Genomic DNA, 17,719 nt, shown 5'->3' on the forward strand with positions numbered 1-17,719 from the left:
CTCAATGCAGTCTTTAACAAGTGAGGCCACACTAACACAATTAATAAGATAATAGTTTCATACAGACTGTGCAACGTTATGCACATGATATATAATAATAATAATAAATAAAATAATAAAGATGTTTGCATGTTTATAAATGAGGCTGCATGCTGCATAATGTTTACTGCAAGACAGATAGATAGACTTTATTTATTATATTACTTTATAATTTACATTACAGTGCGCAGCATTACACACAGTGACCATAAACAACTAAGAAAAAACAAAATATAAAGAACAAACTCTAATAATAGCACTGTGAATGCTGCCAAAAAATGATGTGCACAATGTTTTAATGTTTTACGTAATGGGGGGTATGCTCCTTTAGCATATTTAGATTTATTGATTTTAGCATATGTTTAATTTTTTTATTTAGTAATTTAATGTCTCGGGTATCTTATTCTTATTTATTCTAGTATTTTAACACTTACTAGTCACTTAACGCCAGGATTTATTATGATGCATGACTGACTGAGAAGCACTTTCAATCTCGTTGTACCTGTGGACAATGACAATAAGATCTATCTATTCTATTCTATAATAAAATCTCAAAATAGCAAATATATTATGGTGGAAGAGATGTTGTTTGGTCTAGAGACATGCCACTGAGGAAGACAGGAGGCAGAGCTGGGGGTAGCGAGATGAAGATGCTGAGGTTCTTTTGGAGGGACCAGGATGGATAGTAGGATGATGTCATCAGAGGGGGCAGCACATGTTAGAGGTTTTGAGATAAAGTCAGAGAGGCCAGACTGAGATGGTTCGGACAGATAGTGAATATATTGGTAGAAGGATGCTGAGTTTTGAACTGCCAGACAGGAGGAGGCCTAGAGGAAGACCAAGAGAGGTTTATGGATGCAGTGAAAGAGGACATGAAGGTAGCTGGTGTGAGAGAGAGGATGCCGAAGACAGGGTTAGATGGAGGCGAACTGATTCGCTGTGGCGACCCCTGAAGGGAAAAGCCGAGAGAAGAGAAGAAGAAGAAGATTGTACAAAAGTATAACAGCAAATTGGCAGTATTGATTTAGTGCAAAGTAAGAAGGAGAAATGTGCATATGTGTTACTGTGCTAGTAGAAAGTAGCAACATCACAGTGTAAAAATACTCTGTTACAAGTAGTATATATCAATCAAATCAGTTTATTTGTATAGCCCAAGTCACAAAATACATTTTCCTCGAGGGCTTTACAATCTGTACAGGGGTGACACCCTCTGTCCTTAGACCCTCGGTTCGAGTGAGGAAAAACTTCCCACAAAACCTTTAACAGGGAAAAAAGGTGGAGAAAACCTCAGGAAGAGCCAGAGGAGGGATCCCTCTCCCAGGACGGACAGACGAATCAACACAAACATGTTGTACAATTACAATGACTTAAAAATGATTACAGTAGCAGTGGAACCGTGTAGAGAGAGAGACACAGATGCACAGCAGCAGCAAATCATCAACTAACTATAAACTGTAATGGAGATATGGCAGCAATAATGACAGTAGTAATATGTGTAGTGGACTCGTGCAGGACCACAGCAGCAGCCACGATCCACGAGAACCTGTGGACGAAGGACACAGAAACTCCAGGAAGAAGTTTAGTTAGTACATGCATAATGAGACATGAATGTTACACAGAGACACGAGAGAGAGATGTGACTGCATTCTCAACCAATACCATGCCTGACTAGGCATAACCCGAGAGAGACAGACACAGACAGACAGATATATATAAATTTTAATATATATTTTTTTATTATCTTACATTGTAGGTTTCTTGTAAATTTAAATCTGAAAACTAACTTTAGTTGTGTTATCAGTGTTGTCCTGTTTCCCTGTAAAAGTAATGGAGTAGAAGTATAAATACTCAATAAAGTACATAAATGGACTTAACTAAAATTTAGTCCAATGTGTTATTTCTTCACTGTGTGCTGTGATATACTGGATAATGTTTCTAATACTTTGCCTGCAGTTACATCAATTAAAAGTAATTAAAAATGATCTTTTTACTCTTCTTTGCAGCTCTTTTACTAGCCTCTACTGAGAATAATTTATTACAGACCGATTGACATACATATATATTCTTAAAACACTTTTGTCAGACTAACTATACAAGACAAGTAGAGACCCACGGTGCTTAGAAGATCAATGTTGTATCATACATTTAGTGAAACAACAGCGTCTCTTGTTCTTATCAATCAACTGCACTGTTAACGCTCTATAGAAATAACTATTTAATTATTCATCAGTAATATATAAAGACTGAATTAGAACTTGAGTAGAGTACAAAAGACCGTGACTCAGTATTGTTAATATTAGGCAGATGCAGGAACGCGTTCCGTAAAGAAACGTGTTGTGAACTTCGGCGTTACAATAAAACAACACATCATATTCACAATATTTTAACATGTTGCTGCTGTGATTAATTGTATTATTGTGAGAGAATTACAGAATTTGTGACCTTTTTATTATTTGGTCAAAATGTTCCAGTCACATTTACCATGTCCATTTTCCTTAATAAACAACACTGGGTGACTTGCTCTGGCTCAGGCGTTGGCCTGATGGGCAGTTTGCCATCGGACTTTAGTTTTTTGGCCCCTGTGACTCCTCAACAATGACCACATCATCACATGCACGTCATCGGCATGAGCTGCACTTTGTTTGTTGATCTTCTCTCAGGGTGGACTACGAGGATCAAAGCCTCGGCCCGGACCGAGCCGCGGCAGAGTGGCTGCTGAGATGCGGTGCCAAAGTGAGGTTTCAAGGTTTGAACGCTGGCAACACGACTACAACGCGCTGCCACTGGGCCTCTGGGCAGTACAGATCCAGGCCATCGACGCACTGAATCGTGCATCATGTTACAGGGTTTGACCACCTGGGTCAGTGTTACAGTGTGGAGAAATTGAGTTCTTGTCCTTGTGAATTGTCCCACTCTCTTCCATTTCCCTCCATATGTGAGTCTTGATGTTCTCCCTTTTCCACACACACAGACTCATTTCACACCAGAAACACATTTTCCAGGTTCCTATTAGGGGCAAGTTTAGTTTAAGATTTTTAGATTGTATTCAAGCATATGTCCTCAGTCAGTCTCAGCTTCTTTTAGTTGATCATCACTGGAACATAAAATATAAAAAAAATAATTAATAAAAAATATCGACAGTAAAAAACATGTTATACTATCAAAAAACGACACAATTTAGATTGTAAATGATCTGTATGGTCACTGAAATGTGTCATAAAGAGAGCTCAACATTGACACAAGCATAGAGTGCTGCGGTTATTCTAATTTTAACATTTTAAATATTAACATAAGTTAATATAAGTTACAAGTTATAATATAATGTGTATTTATGAGTATGCATGTTAATTTGATAAGTAAACATGTCTCAAACATTATTTTGTCAAACGACTGGCTCTTAAATATTGATTATTATCAAGTTGACTGTCGATATTTTAATTTGTTGCTGGTGGCATGATGATGAACATGTTCCAGTGATGATTCAACTAAAAGAAGCTGAGACTGACTGAGGACATACTGCTTGAATACAATCTAAAAATCTTAAACTTAAACTTGCCCCACTAATATGAAGCCTGGGAAAATGTGTTTTCTGGTGTGAAATGAGTCTGTGTGTGTGCAAAGGGAGAACATTCAAGACATCACATATGGAGGGAAATGGAAATGAGAGTGGGACAATTCACAAGGACAAGAACTCAATATTCTCCACACTGTAACACTGACCCAGGTGGTCAAACCCTCTGTACATGATGCACGATTCAGTGGCGTCGATGGCCTGGATCTTGTATCTGCCCAGAGGCCCAGTTGGCAGCGCGTTGTAGTCGTGTTGCCAGCGTTCGAAACCTTGAAACCTCACTTTGGCACCGCATCTCAGCAGCCACTCTGCCGCGGCTCGGTCCGGGCCGACAGCTTTGATCCTCTCGTAGTCCACCCTGAGAGAAGATCAACAAAACAAAGTGCAGCTCATGCCGATGACGTGCGATGTGATGATGTGGTCATTGTTGAGGAGTCACAGGGGCCAAAAAACTAAAGTCCTAATGGCAAACTGCCCATCAGGCCAACTGTCTGAGCCAGTGTTTGTTTATCTAAGGAAAATGTGACATTGGTAAATTAGAACTGGAACATTTTGACCAAATAATAAAAATAAAGGTCACAAAATCCTGTAATTCTCTCACAATAATACAATTAATCAACATGCAGCAACATGTTAACAATATTGTGAATATGAGATTATATTATATAGATCTATGTTATGATAATACTGTATTATAACCTGATTAATTAACCTATAACCTGAACAACCATGGTACAATTTTCTGACCATACAGAAGCAGATTGAAACACCTAATGCATTTGTTATACTTATTACTAATTTATTGCTATTCAGCAACATTTCGCCTGTAAATTATCTAAAAAAAAAAAGTCACTTTAATTGTCAATACTGACAAAGTTGGTCTTGATTTTTTCAAGTTCAAGTAATTTTTTCATTAGTCATGAGAAATACAGCTGATAGAAAATTATTTCTTCCAGATAAGGCTATAAAAACAGTGTGCATAAAGAAGAGTAAAAAGATCATTTTAATTACTTTTAATTGATGTAACTGCAGGGCAAAGTATTAGAAACATTATCCAGTATATCACAGCACACAGCGAAGAGAAATAACACACTACTGGACTAAATGTTCTTAGTTAAGTCTCATTTTGACGTACTTTACTTGAGTATTTATACTTCTACTCCACTACATTTTATGGGAAACAGGACACTACACTGATAAGACAACTAAAGTTAGTTTTCAGATTCCAATTTTAAAAAAGAAAACCTACAATGTAAGATAATAAAAAATATTATATTATAAATTTATATATATCTGTCTGTCTGTGTCTGTCTCTCTCAGGGTTATGCCTAGTCAGGCATGGTATTGGTTGAAGATGCAGTCACATCTGTCTCTCTCTCTCTCTGTGTAAACATACATGTCTCATTAATGCATGTCACTAACTAAACTTCTTCCCCAGAGTTTCTGTCTCTGTCGTCCAGCAGGTTCTCGTGGATCGTGGCTGCTGCATGACGTCCACTACACATATTACTACTGTCATTATTGCTGCCATATCTCCATTACAGTTTATAGTTAGTTGATGATTTGCTGCTGCTGTGCATCTGTGTCTCTCTCTCTCTATCACAGGTTCCACTGCTACTGGAATCATTTTATCAGTCATTGTAATTGTACAACATGTTTGTGTTGATTTCGTCTGTCCGTCCTGGGAGAGGGATCCCTCCTCTGTGGCTCTTCCTGAGGTTTCTTCCACCTTGTTTCCCTGTTAAAGTTTTTTGTGAGCAAGTTTTTCCTCACTTGAACCGAGGGTCTAAGGACAGAGGGTGTCACTCCCTGTACAGATTGTAAAGCCTCAGAGGAAAATGTACTCTGTGACTTTGGGCTGTACAAATAAAATCTGTTTTGATTTGATATATACTGGTAACAGAGTATTTTTTACACTGTGATGTTGCTACTTTCTGTTAGCACAGTAACACATATTGCACATTTCTCCTTTCTTACTTTGCACTAAATCAATACTGCCAATTTGCTGTATATACTTTTGTACAATCTTCTTCTCCTTTCGGCTTTTCCCTTCAGGGGTCGCCACAGCGAATCAGTTGCCTCCATCTAACCCTGTCTTCTGCATCATCTTCTCTCACACCAGCTACCTTCATGTCCTCTTTCACTGCATCCATAAACCTCCTCTTTGGTCTTCCTCTTCAAAACTCAGCATCCTTCTACCAATATATTCACTATCTGTCCTCTGGACATGTCCGAACCATCTCAGTCTGGCCTCTCTGACTTTATCTCCAAAACCTCTAACATGTGCTGTCCCTCTGATGTACTCATTCCTGATGCTATCCATCCTGGTCCCTCCCAAAGAGAACCTCAGCATCTTCATCTCTGCTACCTCCAGCTCTGCCTCCTGTCTCTAGACCAAACAGCATCGCTGGTCTCACCACAGTATACTTGCTATTTTGCTATTTTATTATAGAATAGAATAGAATAGAATAGATCTTTATTGTCATTGTCACTGTCACAGGCACAACGAGATTGAAAGTGCTTCTAGTCAGTCAGTGCAACATAAATAAAATCCTGGCGTTAAAGTGACTAGTAAGTGTTAAAACAACTAGAATAAATAAGAATAAAGATACCCGAGACATTAAAATGTACTAAAATAAATAAAATTAAACATGCTAAAATCAAAATAAATACTAAATATGCTAAAAGGAGCATACACCCATTACATAGAACATTAAAACATTGTGCACATCATTTTTTGGCAGCATTCACAGTGGCTATTATGTATAGTCTTTATATTTTTTTATTCTTATGTTGTTTATTGTCACTGTGTGTAATGCTGCTGCTGCTGCACTGTAATGTAAATATATAAAGTAATATAATAAATAAAGTCTATCTATCTTGCAGTAAACATTAGGCAGCATGCAGCCTCATTTATAAACATGCAAACATCTTTATTATTATTATTATTATTATCATGTGCATAACGTTGCACAGTCTTTCCATGTATGAAACTATTATCTTTATTTATTGTGTTAGTGTGGCCTCACTTGTTAAAGACTGCATTGAGCCAGCCCCAGAAGTGTCTGCGGGTCCAGTCCCTCTGCCCCGCAGCGGCCCGCACCGCCCTCGATAGAAGCCTCATACCTGAGCGGACAGGTGAACGAACAGGTGTGAATACAACAAACATGTTAGATCGGTTTTAAACTGCGCCACAGCTCCTCACCTGTCCTCACCTGTCCTCTATCAGCCCGGTCTGTTTACGTCCGCAACGCCACCATGTTCGTACCCTTTCACCTAGTGACGTAAGGAGGGGAAACGTGCCCTCCTATTGGCTGACGTCGCCAGTGAGGGGGCGTGGCTACGTCTCAGAGGTTTAGCAGCACAAGCAGCAAGAAGAGGAAACACGAAGCAGAGCTCAGGGGAAACTGTTCCCCACCGTCCTGTGATGAAGAAGTGAAGCTGCTGAACACTCTGACGATGATCCGGACACTCAGCGCCGCGTCCTTCAAGGCAGCGAAGCCCGAACTGCTGAAGGACGTTACGGGCAGGCGGCTGCACAGGTGAGACGGGACACAGGAGGGCAGCAGCCGGGTAGTCTGAGTCATTTGCATGAGTGAGGAGTGCCTGATGACAGACAGGTTCAGGAGAAGTTTGCAGACATCTCATCACAGTTACTATCACATGCACATACACATGCATCACACTGCTGCTCTGTGCACGCACCAGCACATTGTTCATGTCTGTCATTGTGTCTCCACACCCACATGTCTGCATGCATTTAAGCTTCAGACTGTCAGAGAAACATATAGTCCAACTTCTATCTCCAAAATGACAACACTGCCCAGCAGTTTTATGTGTCCTGCAGCTTCAGGAATGCATGCATGTGTTTCTAATTAGACTCTTTAATTAAGCTGTGAAACATAGGTGCTTCAAAGTTGGCCAACTTCACCAGGTTTCATCACGGATCAAGCTGCTTTCATGCAGGATCAGGCGCTAGTTGACATGTTAATTGTTCTCCAGGTTTAAACATCAACAGGCGTACGAGTTCTAACAAGTTCAGGCAGTGCTGTCTCCCGTTTATCCGAATGCAAAATTTATGGATCAAAACCCTCGAAGCGACGTGTCTACATCAGAACATTTGCACTTTATTTACATGCTCTTGCTGTGATGCCCCCAGACAGTCGATTTATTGCTTCCCTCTCCTCGTTGAGCATCACAGCTCCTGGTTTTAATTCACAAAAATGAAAACAAGATGTTGACTGTTGTTCACAGTGTTTTGTTTATTTACGAGGGCACGGCTTGAACATTGTGTTCTACCCGCTCTTTGCTTCATTATGTGAAATCCTGCAGAGGATTGTGGCTGTGTTTCATATCCACGAGCCTACCCCACTAGATAATAGTCTTTAATTGACGTAGTATTGTGACAGAGCTGGATATTCCAGTCAACACAACACTTGATCAGTTTCAAAGGTCTCCTGGCTGCTCATACAATCAATGCACCGTTGGACGTTGAACCACTGACCTGCTTTCTACCTGCTGCCCGTACAGCTGTGCGCTCATCAGTAACCATATTAAACGTGAACTGTCTTCTGTGTTTCAGCACATACGATGTGGCCGTGGTGGGAGGTGGGATCGTGGGCCTGGCCACGGCCAGAGAGCTCGTCCTGCGACACCCGTCGCTTAGCTTCGTCCTGCTGGAGAAAGAAAAAGAGCTCGGTGGGTTGGAGTTTTGGAAACTAGCGAGAAAACAACTTGTTCTAACGAGCAAATAGTTTTGCAAGTGGCAGTAATGAAACCCAGTTACACAGTGCAGTCAGCTGAGGTGACATAATCTTATTGGTGGCATGTTGTTTTCCAGTGAAATGGAACAAAAACTATGAGGATCAAGTTTTAGCTTTGATTCGCAGGCATTGAGTTACAGTCCTGCTCTGTTCATCCACTAAACACCTGAAAACGTGCTTAAACCTGAAAGTCAGCAATGTGTCTTTGTTGCAGTGCTGAAAGAAATGCACAAAAAAAGAAGCTTTAGGTTACTTTAAATGTCCTGCCTGACTAATTTGTCCTTAACTTTGGTAAACGGCCGTCATTTTTGGACTTATAGGAACAATTTTTGGGAATGCTCAAGCAATGATTGAACACGTAACCCCTCGTGAAACTACAACATGTCGACAGACTTCCTTTCAATGTTTTTTTCAGAAGATAATCGACTAAACAAAGACAGTATCATGCAGATAAGTTCCCTGCTATCTAAACATTTATCAGATATTGAGTTTGGTTACTCATGATTTTGCATCAATGTGAAACAGGAATAACAGACACGTCTGATTGGTTTGAGAGAAGCTGGGTGGTGCAGAATATAATGTTGCAGACTGTTGATATTTGACACGTTAAAATTCTTAATAAGACCTCGTTTTCTGTCTTTCTTCCTCTTCATCTCGCTCTTCTTCACGTCACTTTCTAACTCACCAGCTGTGCACCAGAGTGGGCACAACAGTGGAGTCATTCACAGCGGGATCTACTACACGCCGGGGTCGCTGAAGGCCCGTCTGTGTGTGCGAGGAGCCACTTTAGCCTACGAGTACTGCGAGAAGAAAGGACTCCCTTACAAGAAATGTGGAAAGGTCTGTCTTAGTATTTTAACCAGATGAGTAAGTTGCAGTATGTAAAACTTAAATATGAGAGTATATCTATAATACAACTGCAAAAGTACCCCCAAGGGTGGCAATCAGTGCTGCCATATGGATCATTGTGTTGTGTCTGTCTCGGTATTGATCGGTGTATTTCTGTGTTGGCAGCTCATCGTGGCGGTGGAGCAGGAAGAGATACCCAGACTGAAAGCTCTGTACGAGCGCGGCATGCAGAACAACGTGCGCGACCTCAGCATCGTCGACGCCAAAGGGATCCGAGAGCGAGAGCCGTACTGCAGGGTGAGAGTCTCAGAAAGACGCTCCTGCTTATTCACGCAGAAGAAATAAAAAGGTGGCAGCGAAGGGCTGATGAGTTTGTCGTCCTTGCAGGGTATAATGGCCTTGGATTCGCCTTACACCGGCATCGTGGACTGGAGGATGGTGGCTCTCAGGTACGGCAAAGACTTTGAGGAGGCGGGCGGCACGGTGGTGACTGAGTCGGAGGTCAATGACATTTCCATGGTAAAGGAGAGTCCAGCCGGGAGCACAGAGGGTAATAATTTGTCAATGCAGTCATTTTAAAACGTGAGCTGTAGAGTTGTTTAAAGTCCTAAATATGTCTCTTTTTTTATTTGCAGGGATGGAACATCCGATCGCAGTCAGAGACAAAAAGGTGAGACACAAACAGATCAAAGCTTCACACTGATCAGATTGTCGATAGACTCTTTCCATCGTTTGCATTGTCTTGTTCCCACAGGGCAACGAGGTGCGGTGCCGTTATGTCCTGACCTGTGGAGGCCTGTACTCAGACCGCCTGTCCCAGATTTCTGGATGCAGTTCTGAGCCACGAATCGTCCCCTTCAGAGGAGATTATTTGGTCCTGAAGCCAGAGAAACATTATCTGGTCAAGGGAAATATCTACCCTGTAAGTCTGAGGAACCATACATCCAACTCTTAAATCATAAATCATGTGATCTGCATCAAATACAGGCACTATTTTATGATTTCCAGTCTCTCAAAGCTCTGTAAGTTCAAAGTTTGGCTGCCCCAAGTGGCAGAAAGCAACAGAAGGAGCTCACGACTTAAAAATCCTGCAACATGAGATCAGTAAGCTGCCACCTCCGTCCGTATCTCTTATTACCGGCTGGTAGGGGTGGAGAAAAAATTGAGAAAACTGGTTCGGCTGCTGTTGGTTCTAGTTTTGGTTTCCTAGTAAGTTTCTGTCCGTCACTCCCAGTACATTGATTTACAAGCAGATCACCAAGAGCTGGAAATCATTTTGGGAAAATGGGTTGTGTTCACGATATTTTCAGGGATTTAAGATGAAGATTAAACCACAGGAAATCCCACCGAATGTTTTATTTCCAGTTTTACTTTAAAATCCTCATCAGCAGCAGGTGGAGGAGGGTACAACATGACGTCAAGAGCTAGATAGATTTTACAGACAGCCGAAATGATGAAACCGAGCAATCTCCTTCTCCTGATTCCATCGTTAGGTTGATTAAAATAATACATACAGTACAGTACTTTGATAATACGAAATATACGAACAGGTCCCTGACCCGCGGTTCCCCTTCCTCGGCGTTCACTTCACCCCGCGGATGGATGGAAGTGTTTGGCTCGGCCCCAACGCAGTCCTCGCCTTCAAAAGAGAAGGTTACAAGGTGTACGACTTCAATCCTCGTGATTTTGCAGATGCACTGTCATTCAGGTATCATCTGTTTTTATTTCCTTCTTTGTGTAGTGTGTGTGTGTGAAAAGATACAGCATCATTTAATCTTTGTCTTTTTATTCTGCAGAGGCCTTCAGAGGCTGGTGCTGAAGAACATAACGTACGGAATTGGAGAAATGTATCGAGGGGTTTTCATAGGTGCACAGGTTAAAATCCTGCAGAAGTACATCCCTGAACTCTCACTGAGCGACGTTCTCAGGTACAGCAATGATCTGACACCTTTTTAAAATGCATGCACACTGCAGTACATCAGGTTTATCACTCAGTGCATGGTGAGTTTCAGCAGCACAAGAGCATAAATGTTTGATTCTTTTCTGTTGTTTCCTCTCCAGGGGTCCTGCAGGAGTTCGAGCTCAGGCTCTCGACCGAGACGGAAACCTTGTGGATGACTTTGTGTTCGACGGCGGGGTCGGGGATGTTGGCAGTCGTGTGCTCCATGTGCGTAACGCTCCCTCGCCGGCAGCCACCTCGTCCCTCGCCATCGCTGAGATGATCGCAGACGAGGTGGAGAGTCGCTTCAAGCTGTAGAACGGAAAAAGGAAAAAAACAATCCGGCCAAGCTACAACGCTGTATCAGACTGTCACTACCTCAGCATCACTGTCATCGTGGAGACTTTTTTATTGTAGGTCAAGCCTTAATCTGAGTGGAGTTAATTACATTTTTAAGACTCTTTTTACATGAGTAGTGCCGTTTAATGTTGGGTAATATGTTTACTCCACCACATTTCAGGTGGAAATGTAACAAAGTGCTTTAGTGGGAGTGTAAAGGTGAGAAAAAACGGTGCAGCTTCAGTCACATCGTCAGTTTGAAGCATTAAAATGTCAGCACAAATGTTAAAATACTGTTTTATTACATGAACTTTTGGGTTTTCTTTGACTTTTGGATGAGTTGTTTCGTCTTCAGCTGCTGTCTTGACTACATGAGAGCAGTCTGTGTTTGTTTTGAATATTGTAACATCTGATGATTTCAGTCCAAAATGCTACTTAAATATTTTTGTGAAGAAATACCAAAAATCAATTTGATAAAAACAAACAAACAAAAAAACAGACGATGTCCTCAAAAATAAAATATTTCATATTTAAATGTAAAAAGATGATCCCTTAGTTTTACAAGAACGGGTATGTTAGATGACATTAAAATAAAAAGCGGTATATCTTAATATATTTTGATATAAAATGCACAATTATTGCTTCAAAACGCACAATTTATGAAGAAAGATCGTTTTGACATTAAAAACACTGAAATCATATCAAGACTAAATACTCTAGCTGTATGTCACATTTACACTGATTTAAATTGAGAAAAGTTTTTGTTGTGTATGTGTGTGTGTAGAATTTGCTCTGTTGTTATACACAGACCGGCCACTTTATTAGGTACACTTGTGATCCAGCACAACAACTCTGCTAGAAATTCAACTTTTATGACAACGATAATGTGTCAGGCAGGTATTAATGTAACTATTTAATTATGTTATTATTGATGTTTATTTACCTTTTTGGATGTTTTTGTGTATTTATATTTACAGGGATATAACAATATGTTCTGCCTTCCCATAAACTTTAATTCTCTTCTTATTCTTTAATTCTGTTGTTGCGCAGGAGTGCATTATATCAAAAGGTGTTTCTAATATTCTTGCCCTCTCATGTATGTAAATAGGGTGGCCAGAATATTAGAAACACCTCTTATTGATGACTTTATAGATCCCCGACGTGATATATATACAAAAAAAGCACAAGGTAGATGAAATTATTAAAGTGTATAATCACAGTATAAATACAATTTAAAAAGTTTATGGGGAAGAAGACCATATTGTCCTGTCAATGTAAAAAAACAAAACACAAACTCTTTACTGCAAACTACAGCCTCAATGGTGAACATAATAGTTAGATTAATACCTCTCTGACAGTGTCAACAAAAACTGGAACATTATCAGCTTTGTAAAAGTACATGTTAGATTGTATAAGTGTAAAGGCTTCATAATGTTTCTATAAAATCAGTAACCTTTTCTGTTATTTCATCTCATTTACTGACATATATCTGTACCATAAAAACATATTTTTAATTGCAAATGCACTAATGTTTGTGGTTTGTGCCATTTGAGTTTTAAACATCATATTCTTTAGTATAGAATTTTTACAGTGAATTAGTTGGTAAGGTTGTTTTTGGGCCAAATTCCAGCGTTTTAAGAAGAGAAATAAAAAGGGAACCTCGTGGTTTTGTATTATTTGAGTCAGTTTGCAGCAGCTCAGTCAGGTACTTGTTCAGTTTGTCCACAGGGAGGCAGAATCACAGCAACAAAGAGACTGTAGGAGCCGCAATGTACGCACAAAATATGTCTACATTCGATTAAACTGCTTTTAAAAATATATATATATTTTACTGGTTTTGCTTCTTTAAAATAAAGTGGATTTATTTGCATGTATTTGTCTTGTGTTTATATATTTAATATGTTTTTATAAACACAATTACAACATGAAAGTGGATAAATAGAGATAGATGTTTATGTTTTTGTTTTTAAATATATAAATTAGTGGATTAATTTTATGTGTGATTGTGGGTCTGGAATATGAAATGAGACAGTGAGTCCAGCCTTGTTTTTTTTCTGTCCAATAAAATGTGAAATTACGCAGCGTTATATATATATATAGATATATAGATATATATAATAGATCTAATAGATATATAGAGATATATATATATAGAAGATAATATATATATTCCAGAGCCACAATCACACAGAAAAATTAATCCACTAATTTTATATATAACAAAAAAAAACATAAATAATATAAATCCCGTTATTTAAACCAATATATATATATATATAGATAAATATATATATAACCTGGATAATATTATCAATATATATATTATATATAGCTATATTCTATATATAGAATATGATCATATACTGTCTCATTTCATATCCAGAACCCACAATCACACCATAAAAATTTCCACTAATTTATATAACACAAAAAAACAACACAAAACCCATAAAAATCTACTTTCCACTTTCATGTTGTAATTCTGTTTCTAAAAACATATATTAAACATATGAACACAAGACAAACAAATGCAAATAAATCACTTATTTTAAAAAGCAAAACTAGTAAAAAACAAAAAAAAACATATACATATATAGGTATAGGTATAGGCACGCCGCGTATTCCATTTATTGGACAGAAAAAAAAACAAGGCGGACTTACTGTCTCATTTCATATTCCCAGACCCACAATCACACATAAAATTAATCCACTAATTTATATATTTAAAAACAAAAAGCATAAAAATCTATCTCTATTTATCCACTTTCATGTTGTAATTGTGTTATAAAACATATATTAATATTAAAGACACACTGCAATCTCCTTTTTTAAGAAGCAAACCAGTAAAAATATTTTTTTTTTTTTTATGCAGTTTATATCGATGTAGACATATTTTGTGCGTACATGCGGCTCCTACAGTCTCTTTGTTGCTGTGATTCTGCCTCCCTGTGGACAAACTGAACAAGTACCTGACTGAGCTGCTGCAAACTGACTCAAATAATACAACACACAGGTTCCCTTTTTATTTCTCTTCTTAAAGCACTGGAATTTGGCCAAAAAAAACACCTTACCAACTATTCACTGTAAAAATTATATACTAAATGATGTTTAAACCAAATGGCACAAACACAAACATTAGTGCATTTGCAATTAAAATATGTTTTTATGGTACAGATAATGTCAGTAAATGAGATGAAATAAACAGAAAAGGTTCTGATTTAAGAGAAACATTATGAAGCCTTTACACTTCTACATCTTTACATGTACTTTTACAAAGCTGATAATGTTCCAGTTTTTGTTGACACTGTCAGAGGTATTAATCTAACTATTATGTTCACCATTGAGGTGTTGTAGTTTGCAGTAAAGAGTTTGTTACAAAATTTGTTTATACTGTGATTATACACTTTAATAATTTCATCTACCTTGTGGCTTTTTTTGTATATATCACGTGCCTGTTTTGTAATGCGACTGCAACACAGAATTCCCTTCGGGATCTAAAGTCATCAATAAAGAGGTGTTCTAATATCTGGCCACCCCATTTACATACATGAGAGGGCAAGAATATTAGAAACACCTTTGATATAATGCACTCCTGCCGAACAACAGAATTAAAGAAAAGAAGAGATTAAAGTTTAGGGGAAGGCAGAACATATTGTTATATCCCTGTAAATAATACACAAAACAATCCAAAAAGGTAAATAAATACAATAATAACATAATTAAATGTTACATTAACCTCTCTGACACATTATCTTGTCATAAAAGTTGAATTTCTGGCAGAGTTGTTGTGCTGGATCACAAGTGTACCTAATAAAGTGGCCGGTTGTGTATAACAACAGAGCAAATTCTACACACACATACACACAAAAACTTTTCTCAGTTTAAATCAGTGTAAATGTGACATACATAGAGTATTAGTCTTAATATGATTTCAGTGTTTTTAATGTCAAAACGATCTTTCTTCTAAATTGTGCGTTTTGAAGCAATAATGGTGCATTTATATCAAAATATATTAAGATATACCGTTTTATCTTAATGTCATCTAACATACCCGTTCTTATAAAACTAAGGGATCATCTTTTTACATTTAAATATGAAATATTTTATTTTTGAGGACACGCGTCTGTTTTTTTTTTTGTTTGTTTTTATCAAATTGATTTTTGGTATCTTCACAAAAATATTTAAGTAGCATTTTGGACTGAAATCATCAGATGTTACAATATTCAAAACAAACACAGACTGCTCTCATGTCGTCAAGACAGCAGCTGAAGACAAAACAACCATCCAAAAGTAAAAGAAAACCCAAAAGTTCATGTAATAAAACAGTATTTTAACATTTGTGCTGATTTTAATGCTTCAAAATGACGATGTGACTGAAGCTCACCGTTTTTTCTCACCTTTACACTCACTAAGCACTTTGTTACATTTCCACCTGAAATGTGGGAGTAAACATATTACACTAACTTAAACGGCACCTACTCATGTAAAAAGAGTCCTTAAAAATTTAAAACATACCATTAATTAAGGCCTTGACCTAAAATAAAAAAAGTCTCCACGATGACAGTGATGCTGAGGTAGTGACAGTCTGATACAGCGTTGTAGCTTGGCCGGATTGTTTTTTCCTTTTTCCGTTCTACAGCTTGAAGCGACTCTCCACCTCGTCTGCGATCATCTCAGCGATGGCGAGGGACGAGGGGGCTCCGGCGAGGGAGCGTACGCACATGGAGCACACGACTGCCAACATCCCCGACCCCGCCGTCGAACACAAAGTCGTCCACGAGGTTTCCGTCTCGGTCGAGAGCTGAGCTCGAACTCCTGCAGGACCCTGGAGAGGAAACAACAGAAAAGAATCAAACATTTTGCTCTGTGCTGCTGAAACATGCACCAAATAAACCTGATGTACTGCAGTGTGCATGCATTTTAAAAGGTGTCAGTCATGCTGTACCTGAGAACGTCGCTCAGTGAGAGTTCAGGGATGTACTTCTGCAGGATTTTAACCTGTGCACCTATGAAAACCCTCGATACATTTCTCCGATTCCGTACGTTATGTTCTTCAGCACCAGCCTCTGAAGGCCTGCAGAAAAAAAAGACAAAGATTAAATTATGCTGTATCTTTTCACACACACTACACAAAAAAGGAAATAAAAAACGAAATACCTGAAGACAGTGCATCTGCAAAATCACGAGGATTGAAGTCGTACACCTTGTAACCTTCTCTTTTGAAGGCGAGGACTGCGTTGGGGCCGAGCCAAACACTTCCATCCATCCGCGGGGTGAAGTGAACGCGAGGAAGGGGAACCGCGGGTCAGGGACCTGTTCGTATATTTCGTTATACAAAGTACTGACTGTATGTATTATTTAATCAACCTAATGATGGAATCAGGAGAGATGATTGCTCAGTTCATCATTTCGCTGCTGTAAAATCTATCTAGCTCTTAACGTCATGTTGTAGTCTCCTCCACCTGCGCTGATGAGGATTTTAAAGTAAAACTGGAAATAAAACATTCGGTGATTTCCTGTGGTTTAATCTTCATCTTAAATCCCAGAGAAGAACTGAAAATATCGTGAAAACAACCCATTTCCCAAAATCATTTCCAGCTCTGGTGATCTGCTTGTAAATCAAAGTACTGGGAGTGACGGACAGAAACTTACTAGAGAAATCCAAACTAGAACCAACAGCAGCCGAACCAGTTTTCTCAATTTTTTCTCCACCCCTACCAGCCGGTAATAAGAGATACGGACGGAGGGGCAGCTACTGATCTCATGTTGCAGGATTTTTAAGTCGTGAGCTCCTCTGTTGCTTCTCTGCCACTTGGGGCAGCCAAACTTTGAATTACAGAGCTTGAGAGACTGGAAATCAAAACTAGTGCCTGTATTTGATGCTATCACATGATTTATGGATGATGAAAATGGACGTATGGTTCTCAGACTTACAGGGTAGATATTCCCTTGACCAATAAGTTTCTCTGGCTTTCAGGACCAAAAATCTCCCTGAAGGGGACGATTCGTGGCTCAGAACTGCATCCAGAAATCTGGGACAGGCGGTCTGAGAAGGCCTCCACAGGTCAGGACATAACGGCACCGCACCTCGTTGCCCTGGGGAACAAGACAATGCAAACGATGAAAGAGTCTATGACAATCTGATCAGTGTGAAGCTTTATCTGTTTGTGTCCACCTTTTTGTCTCTGACTGCGATCGGATGTTCCATCCCTGCAAATA

The 17,719-nt window shown here is 39.0% G+C and overlaps 2 protein-coding genes across 3 annotated transcripts in view; one reads left to right on the forward strand and one right to left on the reverse strand.

The window, feature by feature from the left end:
* Positions 1-6,923, reverse strand: part of dmac2l (distal membrane arm assembly component 2 like) — a 9,501-nt gene extending 2,578 nt beyond the window's left edge. The window contains exons 1-3 of one of the 2 annotated variants that reach the window (XM_010751909.3): positions 6,816-6,923; positions 6,640-6,736; positions 3,760-3,968 (exon numbers count right to left, since the gene is read on the reverse strand). In XM_010751909.3, the coding sequence (XP_010750211.2) occupies positions 3,760-3,968; positions 6,640-6,734 (304 nt within the window). In that variant the 5' untranslated portion in view covers positions 6,735-6,736; positions 6,816-6,923. The remainder of the gene's footprint in view (positions 1-3,759; positions 3,969-6,639; positions 6,737-6,815) is intronic. The other variant, XM_010751910.3, reaches the window with a different exon arrangement.
* A 26-nt stretch (positions 6,924-6,949) lies between these two features.
* l2hgdh (L-2-hydroxyglutarate dehydrogenase) lies at positions 6,950-12,957 on the forward strand. The gene is made up of 10 exons (XM_010751908.3): positions 6,950-7,152; positions 8,193-8,308; positions 9,062-9,213; positions 9,388-9,519; positions 9,610-9,772; positions 9,858-9,892; positions 9,977-10,144; positions 10,773-10,930; positions 11,019-11,150; positions 11,284-12,957. The coding sequence occupies exons 1-10, from the start codon at positions 7,070-7,072 to the stop codon at positions 11,477-11,479; spliced, it is 1,335 nt and encodes a 444-aa protein (XP_010750210.2). The 5' UTR covers positions 6,950-7,069; the 3' UTR covers positions 11,480-12,957.
* The last annotated feature ends 4,762 nt before the right edge of the window (positions 12,958-17,719 follow it).

This window comes from Larimichthys crocea, chromosome XXIV (assembly GCF_000972845.2).
Source record: "Larimichthys crocea isolate SSNF chromosome XXIV, L_crocea_2.0, whole genome shotgun sequence".
Lineage (NCBI taxonomy): Eukaryota > Metazoa > Chordata > Actinopteri > Sciaenidae > Larimichthys > Larimichthys crocea.

Coding starts and splice junctions, on each gene's coding strand:
- l2hgdh (XM_010751908.3), top strand. CDS start 7,070: ATGATCCGGACACTCAGCGCCGCGTCCTTCAAGGCAGCGAAGCCCGAA. Junction 8,309..9,061: donor GGAGAAAGAAAAAGAGCTCG/GTGGGTTGGAGT, acceptor CTAACTCACCAG/CTGTGCACCAGAGTGGGCAC. Junction 9,214..9,387: donor CTTACAAGAAATGTGGAAAG/GTCTGTCTTAGT, acceptor CTGTGTTGGCAG/CTCATCGTGGCGGTGGAGCA.